The sequence below is a fragment of the Arachis stenosperma genome, chromosome 8 (assembly GCF_014773155.1).
Source record: "Arachis stenosperma cultivar V10309 chromosome 8, arast.V10309.gnm1.PFL2, whole genome shotgun sequence".
Taxonomy (NCBI): Eukaryota; Viridiplantae; Streptophyta; class Magnoliopsida; order Fabales; family Fabaceae; genus Arachis; species Arachis stenosperma.
Window position 1 is genome coordinate 9,858,845 of NC_080384.1, and position 21,540 is coordinate 9,880,384.

The window sequence follows — 21,540 nt, forward strand, 5'->3', positions numbered from 1 at the left end:
AATTCCTAAGGGATTAAAATGCACTTTTTACATATCTATTATGTCTTCTTTCATTTAATTTGCTTGGGACATCACACAGAACAATTCAGATGTCATTGTTAATTTACTGAAAACTGATTCACATCTCAGAATTGTCTTGTATTAAAATTCTATAAACTAGTTGCATCCTCTAATCTTAATAAGAAATGTTACTTGAACATAACATTTGTGGGACACCGAGTTAATATAGAATCCACCACTAGATGAGATGTGTGTGTGTGTTGGGGTTAATTAAAAGTAACAAATCATATGATGTAAATAGGTGGATCATTAACTATACATGTTCATGCCATGTCCCTCTCCCGCCAATCCGGAAACATTGTGAGTTCTGACATGCTCACATGCTACATATTTGTAATCTTTTTTGTTTTATGAATTATTATGTTTGTACTATCTCTTTTGTACATCTTTGGTATACTTTTTTTGATGGGATAATTAGTCTTTTATTAATCACTTTTAATATAAGAAATAGTAATAAAAATAGAAAGTGTATAAAAGTGGTGTATTTAATATATTTTTTGTTATTATGTTAAATTCATAAGAAATGGTTCATGGATTTGAGTTTATTCCAGGACATACGTTTTTATTTAAATTAGGTCTTTTAGACAATCACAATTCTAATTTAAAGGGGAATGTAACTTGAGCATATGAAAGTTGGAAGTTAAAGTTATAGAGTAATTATTGATAGAATTAGAAATACTAACCGAAAAAGTTAGTTAGAAATCAGTTAGTGTTATAAATTTGATTTCCTAAGTCTTCTTGGACCCTTCACAACCCGGTCTGTCTATGACCACTCTAAATCCTAACAAACTCGCTATACTCTCGGGTACTCTTTCATCTCGTGTCTATGATCACTCTACTCTAAATATTGGAATGCCTTTACAAGTATCACCCCACCGCTCCAGTCTTACTATCCTACCGAACCGACAGATATCCGATCCACCTTCTTCGGAATAAGCTACTCTCTGAATCATCACGTAAAGTCTTGCACAGTTAGGTAGTAAGTTTTTGGTTTTGAACAAAAGTTAGGTAGTAAGTTAGTTGATAAAAAAAACTTGTTAGCGTCCCTGCATGCAAGTTGTATATAAATAAAACGTGAAAATTTTTATAAGCATTAAGCAATTCAACATTTCAGTGCCAATATTCATTTTCTCCTCACTTACTTATCCAAACTCTACATACTCTACATTTTCTGCCTAACCATTCTCTATTCTTCATGAATGCATCTCTACCATTTTCAATCTTGTTTCCTTTCTTCTAACTTGATTCATTTTCTGCTCTACAAATATTCATTTTTCACGTCAAGTTTTTATTAACACAATTAACCGATTAGCTAATTTAGTTAAGTTAAAAATAAAAACACTACCTTAATTATCTTATAAAAAAATTAAAAGACTAATTAAATTATTGGTTGGTAATTGATAGCTTTGATATGGTCATGACAAATCAGCTTTGCGCATATTTACATGGTTCACAAAAAAATAGAAACTCACATGCAGTTAAATTCAATAGTTGAAAATCGTTGGATGATTTGACAGATTTGATTAAATTGTCATTTAAGAATTCTTAACTATCAACTTCGTATGAAGACAATTGTATGTGAGTTTTTACCGAAATCCCTCTTCCCTGCTATTTAAAACCACAAACCATGGCTTTTTGCTCCCATTGCATCATTCAACACATTCACAAGCTCCTTCTACACTGACATGACTCTCTTGTCTCTACACCTTATTTTAGAAAATAAATTCAACGTGGAACTTTTATTTTTCCACAAAAAGTTATTCAACAAAAATAATCACTGAATTATAGATCCAATTGCACATTAAACTTGCTGCACCAAGGTATTGAGACAAAGTAGACCTAATTACAGTTACCTAACATCGTTTATCTTTTAGATTTAATATATATTCTTTTTAATTTAGAAAACAAAAGTTCCTCTACTTTACTTGTTTCCCAGAATTTAATATATTAACTTTGCTTAGTTATGGAAAAAAAAAATGTTGAACCATTTTAGTCTTTTGGGGATAAATTAACAAATGATGTTATCATTTAGCAAGATAAACACACGTGATTATATTACCTTTCTAATAACAAGGAATGGTGAGAAGAATCTCTTCCATGGTCTTCACGGTGGTCGTGCAAAGAACGAAGCTTTCGTTCCCAAACGGCCAAACCCAAAGGGCGAAGAAAAAATAAAATAAAATAAAAAATTTAAAAGAATATATTATTTATTTTTTGTACATATTAAAAAACAAATAAAATTTTAGACCATTTTCTCGTCATCCATGATTGATACCCGATGTTCCAAGACTCATGATCAGAACCAGATTTTTTTTTCCTTATAAAAATTGAAAGATAACAACACCAACAGAAAAATTGAAAGATAAATTTAATTAAAAGAAGGAAAAAAGTAAAAGCCCACAGATTTGTATTGAATTTAGAAATAATTGGTGAGTGGACTCACCAGAACTCCGTTTACCGATTCATTCACTTCATCTACAGAAAAAAAAAAAAAACGCACCACCTCATATTAGATTCTTAGGCTAAAACATCGTTTAATTCCCCATTAAATGAAATCAAATTATTTTATTGAAGTTACAAACTTTTTGGGGCAGGTTACTGTTTGGACATCGTCCTCTTGAAAAAACCTTCACCCCCCACCGGAGAAATGAGGGACAAGAAAGAAAAAAAACACTTTCCTTAAATATCTAAAAAAAATCCCATAACCAAAATATTCATTATTCAAATCCTCAATCTCCAATCCAAGGCATGAAGTGAACACAACAACAGTAGTAAAAAATCATAGGACAAAAACTCATGACAACAACAAAAGGAGACATGTCTCAAATATATAGACAAGTTATAAATGACGGCGCACACACATTATATAAACTCCAAATTTCTTGGAACAAATTTCAGCGGTGTCATTGTGTGTGTTTTGTTCACTCATACACAAACACGCCATATCCATTGCAAGTTTGAAGCTTTTTGCATTAAAGCTTTTAGAACTTGGTATAATGATGACACCCCTGAAACCCGGCCCAAGATGCCGAACCAGAATGCCATGACCAAGGAAGAAGAAATTGCGGTACCCACCACACGCAAAAAGCGCAAGTTAGCAACCACCTAGTTGCATTCTATAACAAACAAGATAACGCTCAAGAATTCTCTTTCTCTCTCTTAAGTCTTACTCTGTCACCTCTTCCTTTCTCTCTCTAAAAACAACTTCTTCCTTAGTATTACTTACAACACCTCCTTATCCAATCCCATGTTACAATCTCTTTTGTTCAGTCCCATAAAAATTACAAATTACATTGTAATCCGTCCGAGGATTCTTCCTTTCACAAAAATAATAAAACTTTTCCTGTTTCTCTCTCTTCTCTCTGTCTTCTTAGGCAGTTGGTGAGAGAGAAAGAGAGAGAGAGAGAGAGAGAGAGAGGTCTTACCGAAAACAAGATCCCTTTTGTCACAGTCTCTCTGCTCATTCGATCTTCCTCGATCAAATTCTTCAACGACGTTCTTAAACTCAAATTCCTTCCCTTTCTGACACCCTTTTATCTTCACTTTCCATTCCACTGCTCAGAATCTCGACTTGCGCAAGCTTCGTGTTCTTCCTTTCTTGCTCTGTTTTTTTTTCCTTCGAATACCAATTCGGAGATTAGGGTTTACGTGCCGTCCTCATCGCAGTGCCTCAAGTCCGAAAATTCTCTTTCTGGGGTTATTTAAGTTCGATTTTTGAGGCCACCCGAGACTCCAATTGAATGCGGTGATCGTTCCCTCAGCGAGAAGAGAAGAGAACAAGAGAATGATCATAAAGCGGAACCTGAAATCCCAAATGCCGAGTCTGAAACGGTGCAGACTCAGTGACTCGGTTGGGAAGAACGACGAGTGCTCTGAAACTCGGAAGAAGAGGAAGAAGACCAACAGCAACGGATACTACCCTCTGAACCTCCTCGGTGACGTCGCCGCCGGCGTGATTCCGATGAGTTTACACGGCCTGCTGAGCGCCGCCGGTGTGTCGGAGAAGGGATTCTCCGCTTCGTGGTGCACTGAAGTCTCATGCTCCCCTAGCGGCGAGGTGGATTCGACAAACGAAGGAGGAGGTGGCGGAGTTGGAAACGGTGTCCTTCGTGTCAATAGGAACCGTGCCGGCGGTGAGGTTCAGCGGCCGGCACTGGTTCGAACCTCACGGGGGCGCGTGCAGGTGCTTCCTTCGAGGTTCAACGACTCTGTTATTGATAATTGGAGGAAGGAGAGTAAGAATAACCATGGCAGCTTACGTGATTGCGATTTCGATGATGAAGAATACGAATGCAAGCATGAGAGGTTAAGGTTCAAGGCACCAAAGAATGGGAGGAAATTGAGGAACGATGAAAAAACAGGTCACAAGCATCGAAAGTACCCGGCATTGTGTGATGTTGGAGAGTTAATGAGGGATTGCAAGGATTTTGGTTCGAAGCGGCGTGACAGCGTTTTGGTTGAGGATGAAAATGGGAGGTTTGTGGAGGTGGAAGGAGTTGAGTTAATGGGGAGTAAGAGGAGTGAAGGGCAATATGGTCCAGAAGATTTTTATGCTGGTGATATAGTGTGGGCAAAAGCTGGGAAAAAGGAACCTTTTTGGCCAGCCATTGTGATTGATCCTATGACTCAGGCACCTGAGCTTGTGCTCCGGTCTTGTATAGCTGATGCAGCTTGTGTCATGTTCCTTGGTTATGCTGGGAACCAAAGCCAAAGGGTGTGTGTGAATTGTGAATTATGAACTATGAATCAATGAAGTACCTTATATGTAGATTTTTAGTTAATCTGGAAATTGTTGACTATTAATATTGTTGGTGTTTTTTGAGCAGGACTATGCATGGGTGAAGCATGGAATGATTTTTCCATTTATGGATTTTGTAGACAGGTACGGAGTTGTTGTCATTTTTTTTTTTTTTTGGGTTTTCCTGTTGTGGGAGAATCTTTGCTTACTAGGCATGATATGATGCTTGCTTGGTTCAGGTTTCAGGGGCAGTCTGAACTTAGTTCTTATGATTCTTCTGATTTCCAAACGGCAATAGAGGAGGCATTCTTAGCAGACCAGGGCTTCACAGAGAAGTTGATAGCTGATATAAATGCAGCAGCCAGTAATGCCGGATTTGATGATACTCTTCTCAGAGCCCTTCATAGGGTCACTGGTTCAAACCAGTATGCAGGGTATCGCTTTCTGAATCAGGTGAGCAGAAACTAATAATATTAACTTAGTTTTCAACTAGAAATTGACATTCTTTAGTCTTTAATCCTTTTCTGGGCTGTAGACCGAAATTTGCTTCTTTTGCTTTGATTATGTAACCAACTAATCATTAGTCATAACCTTGTGCTCCATATTTCACTAAAGTGTAGGGGAGTGAGGAATGCTACTGAAGTTTGGTAAACTTTAAGTATTCATTGATTTGAATTGCCAATGCAGGATTTATTTGATAAGAAAGACACAAGACCCTGTGAAGCCTGTGGATTGCACCTTCCTTTGACAAAGAAATTGAAGGATTTGGCTCTGAATGGCAAATTCCTGTGTAAAACATGTGCTAGGGTTTGTATATTTTGTCATTTCTTCTTCTCACAATTGATGTTTAAATCTGCTATGAAACATGGAAATTGAAGTTCTGTATTTGTTTAAAAAATTGTATATTTTGTGGTCTTTGAAGTCCGTATTTATTTATTTATTGCAGTTAACAAAATCAAATCATTATTGTGGGATATGCAAGAAAGTTTGGAATCATTCAGATAGTGGAAGTTGGGTAAGCTAGTTGGATCCTGATCGGTCATTTTTTTCATCTCAAAAACTATTCGTTTGTAGTATTAATATTTTGTTTCCATTTATGGATTACCCACTAAATTAGGTTCGCTGTGATGGATGTAAAGTGTGGGTGCATGCGGAATGCGGCAAGATTTCTCGAAACCATTTCAAGGTTTGTCCGTTACTCGATATCTTAATATTGTCGTTTCTCAGCATGCAAAGCTCATAAAGTGACATATTGGAAGTTTGCTGATTGGGTATGTTCTGTTTTCCGAAGAATCTTGAGGGCACTGATTATTACTGTCCTACTTGCAAAGCCAAGTTTGATTTTGAGTTATCTGATCCTGAAAAACCACAGTCAAGAGTCAAGTAAGTCTACTATGATTCTGTTGTTGTTTTTTGTTGTTGTTGTTGTTGTTGTTGTTATTATTATTATTATTATTATCTCCTTCATCCCTGATTTCTTGCAAGGTTCACATGAATTTATCTATGGGATTCAATCACATCTACCAATTTAGAAGTTCTTTATTTCTTCCCTAACCTGCTATTGGGGGGAAAAATGTCTCATTTTTACTTTGTATTTTTTCTAACCATAATAGAGGCTTTGGTTCAGATCGAACAAAAACAATGGGCAGCTAGGAGGGCTTCCAAATAAGGTCACCGTTCTCTGCAATGGCGTGGAAGGCATATATTTTTCAAGCCTTCACTTGTAAGCATCACTTGTTCATATGTATATGTCCTCTGTTATAATTTTTTTTAAATATCTGTTGCTAATTACTACGTATAACTTCTTATTTGTGAGGTGCGGCAAGTGATAATACATTCATGCCTTTTTCCTTTTCTTGATTGTCAATTAATATTTTGCACATATTTTCTAATAGCTAATGCAACTTATCTCTCAAGCTTCATTAATGGATTTCAAACTCATTGATGCTAATTTTGAATCTGCTGTTGCTATTACTTCTGTATGTAAAATGATTCATTTATTGCTTTTGGGTTAATATACATTTTCCTCTACTTCAGAGTTGTTTGCAAGTGCGGTTTTTGTGGGACTGAAAAACAGGCACTCAGTGACTGGGAACGACACACAGGTTCTAAATTAAGAAACTGGAAAACAAGTATTAGGGTCAAAGGCTCCATGTTACCACTTGAACAGTGGGTATGTATATAACTATTATTTTATTCCTTTTTGTTTGTATAACTACCTATTTTTTGTTACTTTGTTAAAATACTGTTTAAGTGTCTAACCATTCTCTTTTGAAACTAGTAACTGATGCTATGATATTTCACTTCTCAGATGCTGCAATTGGCTGAGGTCCATGCTAATGCTCAAGTTTCTGTCAAACCTAAAAAGCCTTCTCTAAAAGAGAGGAAGCAGAAGTTGCTTGCCTTCTTGCAAGGTACTCTTTTACTCACTTTTTCTGTGCAACTTAATGGTACATTGATAATGAGCTAGTTTCTGGTAATGATGATGGTGCTACATGCTATTTTTTCTGGCAGAGAAGTATGAACCTGTTTATGCTAAATGGACGACAGAACGATGTGCTGTTTGCAGATGGGTTGAGGACTGGGACTACAACAAAATTATCATTTGCATCCGGTAATATATGTTTTTCAGTACATCAATTGTTACTTTATTATCAATGTTCAACCCTTAAAAGACATAGGGGTTGGAAGACACTGCTGGATTATGCTTTGGTTTTTGGCATTTCAGAATTATACACCTTCCCTTGTTATGCTTCCTTGATCTATTGTCAGAAACTTATTTTTGTGATTGCTGTGTTATTGCTATATTGCATTGTCAGTAATATACAAATTCACTATATATTTTACAGATGCCAAATAGCTGTTCATCAAGAATGCTATGGAGCAAGAAATGTTCAAGACTTCACGTCTTGGGTCTGTAAAGCTTGTGAGACACCTAACATCAAGCGCGAGTGTTGTCTTTGTCCTGTCAAAGGTATGTCTTCCACAAAAATCGAAACAATGATGTTTATAAATTTATCACATTTTATTTGTTTGAGTATGCTGTAGAACCACTTCCTGAATCCTTTGTCTTTTACCTTGGATTCTAGCATATGTGCATATGCATATAATTGAGTTTGATTCCTTTGACATTATAGTTGCCTGTGATTCAATGTGCTTTCTTATTTTTGGACCCCAGGCGGTGCGTTGAAGCCAACCGATATTGACTCATTATGGGTGCATGTCACCTGTGCTTGGTTTCGACCTGAAGTCTCTTTTCCCAGTGATGAGAAGATGGAGCCTGCTTTGGGTATTCTGAGTATTCCATCAAATTCTTTTGTGAAGGTGAGGTATCTGCAAATCAACATATATAGGGGACCAAAGAAAAAATCACTTTATGGCATTGGTCTTTAACAATTGAGGCTTGAAAAAAAAAATCTTAATATGTTATAATATTTATGTCTCTTGGTCCAGTCTAATAAGATTGTTACTTCAACTTCAGATTTGTGTTATTTGCAAGCAAATTCATGGTTCATGTACACAATGTTGCAAGTGTTCCACTTATTTCCATGCCATGTGTGCATCAAGGGCTGGTTACCGAATGGAGGTAAGGATTCACTAAGATTGAATTGGTTTGTTTAATAGCATATTGTAGCACTAACCATATATTTTGATGACTGATTAAAGATTTACTCAACGGTTATATGCATATATAACGTCCCAATTGTTCTTGATGTTGCAATATTTTATTGAATATCTCCTCTTTCATTGCAGTTGCATATTTCTGAGAAAAATGGTAAGCAGACAACAAGAATGGTCTCTTATTGTGCTTACCACAGGTAAACCATCCTCCACACACACACACACACACACACACACACATATATATATATATATATTAACACCTTAATCTGAATATTATTTTCAGGTTTTGATCTTAATGATGACAAATTTTTTCTTGCAGGGCCCCCAATCCTGATACTGTTTTAATCATGCAGACCCCTCTTGGGGTCATTTCAACCAAGAACCTTCTCCAAACTAAGAGAAAAACCGGATCAAGGTTAATTGCTTCAAACAGAGTAAAGCAAGAACATCCTCCCATTGATAACACCGAGAACGAGCCGTTATCTGCCGCTAGGTGTCGTATCTTTCAAAGGACAAATCCAACAATAAAGGTAGCTTGGAGAATCATTGTTAATGGTGAAAAGTTCATAAGAAAACCAACTATTACAATAACATGATTAACATGCTTCTTGCTTTAATTACTTTGCTTCTATGCTCATAGTGTAGGTTATGTTATCAACTATTGCTTTTATTCTTTTCATTTATTTTGCATCTTTAAATTTTTCACATTTTTCTTAGAGAGCGGCAGAGGAAACCGTTCCGCATAGGGTTGGAGGACATCGCCGTCACGCGTTAGATGCGATACAGAAACTAAATACATACAGAGTAAGGCTTCTATCTTGAAAATTAGATGGGATATCTCTTTTTCTTTCTTTTCAGTTTTCACACCCTTTTCCCTCACAGGCAGTAGAGGAACCTCCAACATTTTCTTCCTTTAGAGAACGCCTTCGCCACTTACAGGTAACTAACTGTTCTCTTTCTTCTCGTGGATTATTTATTTCCTCTCTGATCCATGTTCTAACTTCTTATTTTCGGACACGAATATGACTCCAGAAAACCGAAAACGAACGAGTTTGCTTTGGTAGATCAGGCATTCATGGATGGGGCCTCTTTGCACGCAGAAATATTCAAGAAGGAGAAATGGTATAATCATAAGTGATATATTTTTTGTATTATTTATTTTTATATAATTTTGAACAACCATGAAATTTTGGGAACCCTCCTAGAAGACCAACTTTGTGACCTTTCCCCATTTCCATAAATGTTTCTTTTGATGCCACTTCTACTGGTTGAGATACATTGAACAACATCTTAACAAATTTTTGGCTTGTCTAATTGGTTTCACATTGTAAAACAAAGTAAGAAAACATGCGAAGTTTTAAGCCATATTCCCTCATCTCTTTCCTTGAACAATTTGCAACAACAACAAACTCATGCTTTCATGTTCACATGTAGGTTCTTGAATATCGTGGAGAACAAGTGCGAGGCAGCATTGCGGATTTGAGGGAGGCGCGCTATCGGTCCGAAGGGAAAGATTGCTATGTGAGTGAATTCTTCCTCTTTCATTTGTCTACGAAATTTTTTTATCAACAATTCATTATTCATATTTGTTCTTAATTCTCTTATTTTATGCAGCTGTTTAAGATAAGTGAAGAAGTGGTGGTAGATGCCACTGATAAAGGGAATATAGCCCGCCTAATCAATCATTCTGTGGGTAAACCTAAGCTTGAATCAATTTTTATACAACATTAATCTCCCTCATTAATGGATATTCATCTTACTATTCTTTGGTTCAGTGTATGCCAAATTGCTACGCAAGGATCATGAGCGTTGGTGACGATGAGAGCCGGATCGTACTCATTGCTAAGACAAACGTATCTACCGGCGACGAGTTAACGTATGTATCGATATAACTAACTTGCCATTCCATTTTTATCTCTGTAATTCATACATATAATTATTAGGCTAGGCTGCATACTTTACACCATTTTCTAGACTATGCGTTAGACTATGCGTTATCGCAGGATGCTTCTGCACCAAACTGCCCTTTTATTCATCCATGTATCCCATTTTGTTTTAAGTTGATGTTTGGTTGTTTGTCTTGTGCAGATATGACTACTTATTTGATCCTGACGAGCCTGATGAATTTAAGGTCCCATGTCTATGTAAAGCTCCAAATTGTCGAAAATTCATGAATTAGGGAAAATGATTATACAAATGAAGACATGAAGAAGATGACATGACAGAAAGCATTGCATTGTTTCTTCTCCGCAAGGAGCACTAACCAATCCCTCTTACACAGGGGAACTCACAATTAGTCAACACCAAAAGCTGTAATTTTTTATTTTATTAAATCAAAGACATAAGGAAAGAAAAATGATAGTGAGAAAAAAAAAGTAGTTGTTTTTCTCTTTTCCCCTCTCTTAGTAGTTAGTAGTGTTTTTTTCCCTAATGTCCTAATAATAAAAGCCACAGATTTTTTCCTAGCACCTGCCATCTTGTAAATATGACTAGATATTACTTATTATCTTCTTAAATTTAATTTAATGTTAACCAATTTCTTCTCAGTGTATATTACAGATGGTTTCCTATTAATCCAAATAGAAAATTTGTATATATTAGTAAGGATATGAGATTGAATCATCAGTATTCTTAAATAGAAAGATAAATTAAAAAGAGAAAAAGGATTTTGCAAATTTCATTAGAAGTTTATGGCATTTATAAAAGATTTTGTAAGTTTTAAAATACTTATGTATCATATTGTTAAAAAGAAACATGGAATGACAAAAACTAAATAAAAGTTCATATTGAAAAACTGACCACGTTGGGGTAGAAGCTAAGTTAATCTAAGCTGAGCAACTCTTCCCTAAGAATTTCAATGGAAGAATTACCTTGTAAAACACTTCGGAGTTCGGAATCTCAGATTTACTAATCATTATTTATTTTGGTGGTGATAATTGGCAGAGTTTAAAACACTAATTTTATTTCACAATTCGAAGCAATCTCACAACATAATAATCGTTTCAATCACCACAGTTAATTTTTTGAATTAGGTGATTATGATAATGGAGGAAATCTTTTGTTGTTCAATAAAATTGCAAGATAAAATAAAGTCTTAAAAAATCTATAAGGGTACCATGGATTTAAAGAGAAACATGAAAATCTATTAGGGTTAGGTTTAGCATAGTAACAAGAAACATGAATTTAGAGAGATGTACCTGTTGCTGGTTGAATTAGAATTGGAACTTGTTAACCACCACCAACACACTCTTTCAGTCTTTCGCCCTTCTCCAACATGAAATAAAACGTCATGTTATTATTGGAGACACAAAAAAAAAGGGGTTCAACTTCCAACTTCTCAGTTCTCACATGTTTTTCAATCTAACCATTTCTCTTGTTTGTCAGAATAATACGAGGGTTCACTTTATGGAAAAGGCCATTATTTAAAACTTGATGACTGGTCTTAATATTAATAGTTAGGATATTTTGATTAAAAAATAGCTTCAAAATAATATTATTTATTAATACCTGAGAAAACATTTCTGTAGCGGCCATATTATATTATGGAAAAGATTATTATATGAGTAAAAAAGGTTTACATTTACCAAATATATAATATGTTAATGCTTTTTATTCTGGGTGAAACTTATCATATGTACAGTTTCGGTGACCGGTTTTGTTTCAAAAAGACAAAACACTTCAAATGATGAAAGTAGACATGGTAAAGTTTTATATGATTGACCTTTCTTTCCTTTTTTTTTTGTTTCAGTAATATGAACTTTTTGTTTTTATCAGTAATACGAGCATCATTTTAGTAATTAACTCCGTTATATAACAAAACAAGCAAATCCATCAAGTACTTTTAACATTATTGAATGACAATTCCTCTTTTTTCCCTTATCTATGTTGGTTTGGTTGCTAGGGACTCTGAATGTAGTAAACTAGTAATTGATTCTTCAATTATTTCATATTTATCATCAAGTGCTTTTTAAGTTTTAACAATTCCTTATCTAAAAGGCTAAAACTGTGAGAATAAATAATAGCTAACTTGACTAAAATTATTCTACATGTAAAGACCAATCATATAGAGGAAACAACTATATATGGACAATACGTTTCAGAAGATCACAATGGACTATTCTATAAACTGAAAAGAAGCTATATACATAAATCATAATGATGAATCTGCTGCTATATTAACATCTAACTAGAATTATTAGAATTATTCTTATCTACAAAAGACCTTGAAAATAGGAGTGCTGATCCATTAACCCCGCGAAGTACAAGCATCCTGGAGTCCACATAAGTTCCACAGACAACCTTAGACAAATCAAACATTTCTGGTGGGATTTGTGTTCTTAGTTCTTGAAGCACATTTCGTGCCATATCAATGTCTCTATTTAATGGATCGTCAAGATTCATAGTCACATCAACGTCACTTGAAGTAAGCTTTGCTGCAGGAAGACTTGATGGAAACTCCTTGAATGGTGTTATTTTTTGCCATTTTTTGCCGGTGAATTTCTGAGCTAAAGCCTCCTCACTACCAAAAGGGCCAAAAAAGAACTTCTTCTCTGTTGTCTGGTCTTGCTTCAGATATAACCGTCTCCCAGCTCTCAGCATAAATGAAGAATTCACCTGTAATCTCCCGGTTTTGCCAGCTTTGTCGTGCGGCCAGTCCTGGCCAATCATGACGGAGAAACTAATGTCAGAGACAAAAGAAAGATTGGCCTTCATCTTTGATTCTCTTGTCACCGTTAAATGCACATCTCCGATGAGTACACGGGCAGGAGGTTGGCGAAGGGTCAGTCCTACATGCCTCCCAGTGCAGTACAATAGACGCCATTTGCCTGGAAGCAGCTCCAGCCAGTTCTACTCAAATGAATAGTTAGCCTTTAGCATAATGTTATATATATATATATATATATACAAAATCCATGACAAGTTTTAGGTTCTCCTGATTTCAACCCTCCAATTAATTGGATCATTCGGCAATGCCAAATGGTGGAGGCTACTTAATTGGATCATTTGCTTTTGGGGTTGGGCGGTAAATTAAAATGCAGGAAAGAATGGTGAAGAGGAGAAATATACAAAAAAAGGTTATTAACCACAGAATTTACCTTCGGCTTTGGATGAGGATTCAACATCTCCATTAAGTCAATGAAATGGGCAAGTCTACTACGCTAAAAATAAAAACATTGAAACACATGTAAGTTGACTCCGTAGACATAACACCAATAACAATAAAAACTCTTTTATAGTTGTACAAGGACCCAAATATTCACTATTCGGGTAAAAAGGAGAAAAAGTTGCATATCTCATTGCATGAATACCTGAGGCTGACGATAAATGTATTCCTCACTGATACGCATTGCAGTAGAACCTAGGCCCCATCGGATAATGTCCATTGACGGAACTACACGCCATCTTGGACCACAAAGAAATGGGTGTCTTAGAGCATGCAAACAACTGTACCACAGTTAACATTAACAACATTAGTGGTAGTTATAAACTAGGTTAAAATCAAACTACTAGCTCTATGAAAATGAAATTTATGTCTTCATGGCCCTACACTTCTCTATTATGAAAGTCTTGACATGTATGTCTCTGGTTCATGTCATACAGATTCAATAAAGATTTTAAATTGTCCAACATGGCAGAATTGTTGATTAAATTATTACCTTATCCTTTGTGAAGGCTTGTTTGCAAGCAATAAGGACAAAAGGTGCCAACCAGCACCCCAGTTCCTATCAAGTATCTGCATCAAAATAATATTAGGAAGTCATCAGAAAACACAAAAAACAAGATTAAAACTTTAAACGAACATCACTAAAGAAGCATAAATTTACTTGTAAGCCAGCATTTCCATTTGGGGAACTTCTGCCAAGGATTTCTAACATAAGTTCTCGCAGACATGAAGGATCATATCCCTAAAATTCAAAAGATACATATCACAAAATGTTAAATTGAGAGGTACATCAGTACTAGAAAAAGTGTTTTCTTATTAATTTTTTATTAACCTTCCAACAACCACTAAGTTTAACTAATGCACTATCTCCAAATTTTTAGTACATAGGGCAAAAAGAAAAAGAAAAAGTTCTGTACATGTTAGTTTGAGGTAAGGACGTTAGTTTTTTTTATTATTATTTCAAAAGAAAAGAAAAGGTTGAGCAATTTAGAATTGGTCAAGAGCTTAAGATATAAAATCAAATAAAAAGTTTAGCTTCCTATACCTTTGTGAGGAATAATTTGAACTTTGCAAAGATCGAAGGATCCATAAGCTCCCTCATTACCATTTTAGCCATTATGAAACCCACGCATCTATGCAACACAGATAATACAAATATTATATAGCTCTGAACACCATCCTTCAGTAGCCCATGAAAATTCCCCAAGGCCTACCTCATGTCAAATGCAATCATCATCTGCCGTCGGTCCATGTTGTCCATAGAATCATTATTTGAACCATCCTCATAAAAGTCGGCAGCATTTCCCAGTATACCTACCTAGTAAACAAACACTAAAGATAAATCAAGCACACGAAGAAAGGTTAAAACAGATTCTACAACGTTTCCAATTTATTATTCCATTTTAGCACAGGTGGTTAACCAAAACTGTTATAATATGATTATTTCCTGTGATTTGCAGTACAATAATTTACAAACTAGCTGCTAAAACAAAAATCTAGGACTATATGATGTATGTAATATATTAACATTCCTTTGATCAGCAAACAGCAGAGCTAATCTACAAAACTACAGAAATGAATGAAGAAAGGATGCGTAACAATAACAATGCTTACTTTGATATGTCTGTCCACTGGGCTTATATGCACATTTTCCAGCCTCAACTCTGTATGGGCAAGACCATGGCTATGCAGGTAATTTACCTAAATTATATGAACAAAAGAGGAAAATATCATTCCTGCTATGACTATGTAGAATATACAAAGTACTGTTTAGTAAAGATGCATCCCATTCAAGAGAGTATAAAAAATTGTACCCCAATTAGAAGATCCCTCATCAAGATCCGTATAAGTCGCAATTGCCTAGAAACAGCAGGACCTCCAGTTGTGTCTTCTCCCACCTTCCTAACAGACTCTTCATCCAGTGCAAGAGTGGCCTCTAAAGTTGGGAGCCAATCAGACTGCTGGAGCCAGTGCCTCAAGGAAAAACTACCATGATACTGCAACGAAAATTTATTAAAAATACTGAACGTTCAGTCTGCATTCTTGGGTTACAAGTGAAGAAATACTCAAACTAGTAAATAAATCTTAAAGACAAGGACCTACCCCATGGACTAGGATAAATGAACTACTACCACCATTTGCAGGCAAAGAGATGTACCCATGAACATGCATGGAGTAAGAATGATACAGAAGCTTTCGGCGAACCAGCTTCTTCAATACCTGGTAGACGCCACAAAAGAAAACTTAAGTACATACAGACATGCATGGATATATCATGAAACATAACCGTAATAAACTACCTCTATTGCTCGTTTGCCTCTACGCTGAGCTTGGGCACTGGAAAGCTGTCTAAGTACAACTCTTGTGTTATACAGAGGGCTGCAAAGGAAAATTAATGGATATAGATATCATCAAAACTAATCATATTCCCTTTCAGTGAAAGAAATAAAGAACAAACTTACCTACCGCTATCTTTCACCTTGGCTTCGAAAACCACCTCATCTGCCTACAACAGAATTCACAACAATCAGACCAGTTTGTGGGGCAAAAAAAGAGCATTCTGGTCAGAAAATAAGATAAAGGCATTTTCATATTTCATACCCGCCCACCAAGGCCGATGCTAACACGATCCAAAATCTTAAAGTCTGACATTTTGAATCGTATAACATGATCCAGCTCCTCCTCCTCCAAGCAAACTGATAATACACTTTCTTCCTGTGACTCCATAGCAGATGCAGATGCAGCTTTCTTCAGTGATGAGCAGCATATTCCCTTGTGCCTCCTTCTCCTGACCAAATAAGAGCTCTGTCCAGTAAAACGCAGGGGTATATGTCCAATAAGTCTTGTCGACAAATTTCGAGCCGAATTACTCTCCAGAATTGGGTTAAACCCAGTTCCACAACAAAGTGCCATTGATCAAACCTATAACTGGATAGCAACAAAAAAACATGAGGGTATCCATCTACAAAACTTCAAATTAAATGTAACTAACATAAAAAGAACTAACTTTACAATTTACATCGTGTTTAACAGTCAAAAGATATAAACAAAGTTTACATTTCCCCGAGTTGATAGAATAGTGACATAGAAAGAGACCAAATACTGCTCCATTTTGTACGAACATCAAAATTAGTTTCAACTTTCGATCTATTTCCAACATTTCAGGAGCTAAACTAAGATCTATTTCTTTTTGTTTGTTTCCGTCTCCAATGATGAAAGGTAGTTACGTGTACGTGTACAATTACAAGCAGTTAGCTACATCAAAGCAAGGAGTTGGTGAATTTTAACTACTTCAGATTGAAATTCAAGTTGTTGAACGTTAAGATCATAAGTTCATAACAGAATCACCAATCATATGGAGTACTAACAAGTTTTAAAAAAAATGAAATAGACGAAAAAAGAAAAATGAAAAGGAGGAAGGAGAAAATCAGGAAGCTAATTTACCAGAAAGAAGAATGAATTGAAGCCCAAGAAGAAGAAGACGGTAAATGAATTCATAGATATAGAGAGGGAGGCGCGTGGGGATTGCGTGCGACGGAACGCTGAAAACGTTTTGCCACGAGTTTATCGCATGTCAACGTCTGCCTCCCCAAATATCTCTCCATCCATTTTATCGAGCTAACGATGTATAATAAAATGGTTATTAAAATTTATTAGGATAGAATGTAAATATAAGTCATTAATTTTAGTATAAAAATAATATTTTTATTTTATTATTATTATTATTATTGATATTTATTTAAATTAAAATTAAAATTTTAATTTAAGTGAACGAGTAATAACATAAAATAGGAATAGAATTTAGATTTCATCTTAATTTTATTTAAAAGTTTAAATTTTTCTAAAATTTAATTCTACCGTATTCTATCTCATATTGAGAATTGTTTAATCTTAACTCTATCTGTATTTCTATATCCAACTATATTAGTATTTTTTAATTAAACATAATATTTATAAACATACTAATAAAATAAAAAATATAAAATTAAGTACATATTAAATTAAAAAATAATAAATTATAATAAAATTTATTTTTAAATTACAAAAAAATATGAATTTAATTTTCATTAATTTTATTTATATATATATATAACAATTTTTAATTACATATTATAATATATTTAAAATGTAAATTGATGGAATTAGATTAAGGGTTCGTTTGAAAAATTTTAAAAATAATTTTTTTGAGTTTTTGATTTATGAAAAATAGTAGTATTAATATCTAATATAATTGTCAAGATCAAATTGCAGTTTTCTAAAAAAACTATTTATAAATTTATAAAAAAATTAAAAAAATAATTTCTCTCATAATATTATTATTTTTTATTCTCATTTCTATAAAATAAATATTTTTAAAATTAAAAATTTAAATATAAAATAATTTATTTATAAACTATTTTTAATATAATTATTTATTATTTAAAATATATTATTAAAAAATTTAATTAAACTGTTTATCTAAATTAACTCTAAGTATAAATCTGTCTCCGATCATTATTCGTAGCTTAATTTGCTCTCCTTTTAACTATCAAATTGTTAATTGTTAATCTTATCGGAACAAATTGAATCGAATTACATACCCAAAATACAATTAATCTTGCCCGCTCTGGTAATTACATGACCGAACAGGGGACGATGACAAAAAATGAATCTACCACGTTTGTGGATCAAATTCATTTGATATACATATAACGACATATTTGAGGTCCATTTGGCGAAATGATCAAGGCACAGTTTCCTATGGTAATCCATACTTTTTTTTTCTACGGTATTTCTAATTCAATAAATCGAGGATGAATTTAATTCTATTTAAAAATTTGTTAGTAATCAATAAATTTTATACGTATAAAATAAAATTTAAATTTTTGACATTTGTTTAAATAGACGAATAAATTGACTATTCGACTAACTTAAATTAGTTAATAACCCATACTTTATAATTGTATCTCATTACTTATACATCTCATTATAAAATATATTTTTAAAATTTTTTAATAACTACTAAATAGTATTTATCTAATTTTAGTTACAAATTAATTTTTATATATTATTTAATTATAAAACTTATTTTTTATTTTATAAATTATTATTTTATCATTCATCTATTATATTTATTAATAATAAAAAACAAAAACAATAACGAATTAGATCTTCCATTAATCATAATAATCTTTTTGGCCACCCGATTAAAATTTTATCTTTGATCCGTTACATCCATATAGGGTTGTGAAATCGTGTTTCTTAGAAAATCAATCGATTGAAATTCAAGTTTTCACTAAACAATATTGAATGTTGGACAATAGTATGATTTTTTCAAATACTAATCGATTGTAACTTTTACACAATTGATTGAACGATGCTTAGAATATGGGTTTTTTTCTAATTCAATTGTTATTCATGCTACCCAATCAATTGAAGACTTCAAAGCAATATGAGATCTCACAATTCAATTGATTGGTTGTATTACTCAATTGATTTAAGTATTCAAAACAATATAGATTTTCACAATTCAATCAATTGGTTGTGTTATCCAATGGATTGAATTGTGCATTACGTTATATGTTACGACATTCTCAATTTTCCTGCTCGTGTTTATAAATTATTATTTTATTATTCATCTATCTTATCTTTAAAATTCTATCTTCAATTTTTAAGTTTTTATTTTGATTTAGATATTCTAATTTTATCTTTTCTTTAATATTAAGATTATAAATTGGTGAATAATCTATCATCAATTACTCAATTCTATAATTGGAATCGTTTATCAGTCTCCTTGATTATCACAATTTTCATTGTTTTTGTTCTAGTTATCCATCTACTTAATATATAAGTTTTTTCATTTTTTATCCATCTCTTTAATATCCAATATTTGTTTATCATTAATTGACAATCACAGTTGCAGTAATTAGCAAAGATCCAATCAATTTTTTTATTGTACTGTTCAGAAAACAATCCACTTGTTTTGATTACAAAATCAAGGTCAGTGAATAGAATCTCTAATTTTGTTATTCTTCGTTTCGATTCTTTATTCGTGAAATTGATTGTGTAATGAAAAAATATTTTTTTATCTTTTAGTAATTCATAGATATCGAAAAATACTAAAAATAAATAAATTTTATTATTTTTTATTATTAATTAACTAGTAATATTTAAAAATATGGACTTAAAATGTATTATTGGATTATTATAATAAAAAAATTTATATAACTTATATTTTTGTTTTGTCATTGTGAGTCCCACTATAATGAAACTTATATTCTATGGTAAATCGAATTAGATAAATTCAATTTATGGAATAGGTTGAGCGTCATAGCAAATCGAATCAATTAGCATTTTATCAAATATCTAAATCGAAGCAATTAGCTACGAATTATATCACGGGTACTCACCTTTAAGCAAAAAAAATATTAAATATTTAACTACTAAGTCTAGCAATTCAAACACTTCCATTAAATATGTTTATTTGTGCTTTTTAAAAAAAATAAAAAAATAGCAATAATTTTTTAATGTTTTTCTATTTTTTTTAATTTTTTTTTAGAATAAAAAAATGTACTAGTATGTAGATTGTTATTAAATGATTGTTTTGTTCTCTCTCTCAACTTTTGTAGATTGTGGAACTTAATGGTTAAATATTAATTAGTGTCACCAAATGCAATAAGATGGTTATGTAGTGTAGATTAGTGTCAATGATGAGAACAAAGAAAAAAAATACTAATTATACAAAGTTTTATTTAGTATTTGAAAGTGGTTTTGCGAGTTCATTAAGAATAATATTTTTGTATGTCTAACCATTTAATTTATAATATTTATTTTAATTTTTTTATTATTTATTGGTGAAGAGGACTGCTCAACTTGAAGAAGCTGAGGATGAAGTTACAAAAATGCAGAAGAGGAGATCGGTGGAGTTCTTAAATGAAAATAAAAGAAATACAAAATTTGTTATATTAAATAAAATATTTCTCATTTTTCTCTCATTCAATTTTATAATTCTTCTTCTATTTTTATTTCTGATTTTTATTATAACGGGTAATCAAAATATCAATACGTACTAATAATGTTAGGATTTGAGGAGAAAAATTGTTTGAATGTGATGATTAAATCTAATTGTCTTAGTAAACCTGTAATCTGCAACTACTTTTGATGTTTGAACATTTAACATAAATCACTGTAATAAATACCAAATTTTAATTTACTAGTTTATATTTGACAATTTCAATCACATTTGCAGCAAAAATATTATAACTATGGTAAATAAATTTTGTTTAATCCTTATTAGTTGAAATCTCTTCTGATTTTGGACCTTAATAAATTTAAAATACGCCTTACAAATATAAATAAGAGAATTTAAGAAAAAAAATAATTACTCGAAAGATCCTTTATCAAACTAGTTCAAATCTTGAATATATGGAAACATATAAATAGAATGCAAATAAACAAAAAAATGAAAAAAAATATTTTTTTAAAACATTAATTGTATAAAATAAAATATAATTCACAAGACATAATAATTGTATCACATTGTTGTTGAAATAATAAATGAAAATGATATTACTTCATCATAAAAATATGAGTTCTTTTAAACTAAGATATTTATATAGTGCATAGAATTAGAGAAAAATTGTAAAGCCACAAAGCAAAAAATATCTATTTAAGAAGTCATTGAAAAATAACTAAAGAAGTACATACATCAAACCTAACAAATAAATACTCAATAACTAAAGTATTATAATTTATCTAGATTACTAATATTATCTTTACATCTCATGGTTTGTGTGTATATTCCAAAATTCATCGGCCGACGCTATAATTCATGACTTCTTCTAGTTGATTCGACTCTTGAGTAAATGCACAGCGGTTATCATGCGAATATCATGATCCTCAAGTTGCAATTTAATTATTACAAATTAGTACCACAAAATGGAGTATAAATATTAGAGATTTATTTTGGCTGCTC

At 32.8% G+C, this 21,540-nt stretch overlaps 2 protein-coding genes across 3 annotated transcripts; one reads left to right on the forward strand and one right to left on the reverse strand.

The window, feature by feature from the left end:
• The first annotated feature begins 3,064 nt into the window (after positions 1 to 3,064).
• On the forward strand, positions 3,065 to 10,975 carry LOC130944552 (histone-lysine N-methyltransferase ATX4-like). 2 transcript variants are annotated; one of them, XR_009072066.1, is made up of 23 exons: positions 3,065 to 4,774; positions 4,887 to 4,942; positions 5,038 to 5,251; positions 5,486 to 5,605; positions 5,745 to 5,813; positions 5,916 to 5,984; positions 6,090 to 6,181; positions 6,426 to 6,521; positions 6,836 to 6,971; positions 7,110 to 7,212; positions 7,313 to 7,412; positions 7,648 to 7,772; positions 7,977 to 8,122; positions 8,280 to 8,384; positions 8,552 to 8,616; positions 8,742 to 8,952; positions 9,140 to 9,226; positions 9,305 to 9,361; positions 9,455 to 9,544; positions 9,857 to 9,943; positions 10,037 to 10,115; positions 10,198 to 10,298; positions 10,511 to 10,647. XR_009072066.1 is itself a non-coding variant. In XM_057872912.1 (23 exons), exons 1-23 carry the CDS (start codon positions 3,845 to 3,847, stop codon positions 10,599 to 10,601), a joined length of 3,225 nt encoding a protein of 1,074 aa, XP_057728895.1. In that variant the 5' UTR covers positions 3,074 to 3,844; the 3' UTR covers positions 10,602 to 10,975. The 2 variants fall into 2 exon arrangements, 1 of the variants encoding a protein (XP_057728895.1); XM_057872912.1 differs by having other exon boundaries at positions 3,074 to 4,774; positions 10,037 to 10,111; positions 10,511 to 10,975.
• Positions 10,976 to 12,428: 1,453 nt separating this feature from the next.
• Positions 12,429 to 17,226, reverse strand: LOC130944284 (probable plastid-lipid-associated protein 14, chloroplastic). Its single transcript, XM_057872549.1, has 14 exons — positions 17,031 to 17,226; positions 16,188 to 16,514; positions 16,049 to 16,092; positions 15,887 to 15,965; positions 15,690 to 15,806; positions 15,401 to 15,583; positions 15,201 to 15,287; positions 14,801 to 14,904; positions 14,632 to 14,719; positions 14,248 to 14,328; positions 14,080 to 14,156; positions 13,732 to 13,867; positions 13,519 to 13,581; positions 12,429 to 13,270 (listed from the first exon to the last, which is right to left on the reverse strand). The coding sequence occupies exons 2-14, from the start codon at positions 16,497 to 16,499 to the stop codon at positions 12,605 to 12,607; spliced, it is 2,037 nt and encodes a 678-aa protein (XP_057728532.1). The 5' UTR covers positions 16,500 to 16,514; positions 17,031 to 17,226; the 3' UTR covers positions 12,429 to 12,604.
• Positions 17,227 to 21,540: the final 4,314 nt, after the last annotated feature.

What these genes read in the sequence shown, in the direction of transcription:
- LOC130944552 (XM_057872912.1), top strand. Translation starts at nt 3,845, where the DNA reads ATGATCATAAAGCGGAACCTGAAATCCCAAATGCCGAGTCTGAAACGG. An exon ending in TATTTTTCAAGCCTTCACTT is followed by an intron (nt 6,522 to 6,835) that starts GTAAGCATCACT and finishes CCTCTACTTCAG; the next exon opens with AGTTGTTTGCAAGTGCGGTT. An exon ending in CCGAAGGGAAAGATTGCTAT is followed by an intron (nt 9,944 to 10,036) that starts GTGAGTGAATTC and finishes TATTTTATGCAG; the next exon opens with CTGTTTAAGATAAGTGAAGA.
- LOC130944284 (XM_057872549.1), bottom strand. Translation starts at nt 16,499, where the DNA reads ATGGCACTTTGTTGTGGAACTGGGTTTAACCCAATTCTGGAGAGTAAT. An exon ending in CATTTATCCTAGTCCATGGG is followed by an intron (nt 15,584 to 15,689) that starts GTAGGTCCTTGT and finishes TTTTCGTTGCAG; the next exon opens with TATCATGGTAGTTTTTCCTT. An exon ending in ACATTTATCGTCAGCCTCAG is followed by an intron (nt 13,582 to 13,731) that starts GTATTCATGCAA and finishes TTTTATTTTTAG; the next exon opens with CGTAGTAGACTTGCCCATTT.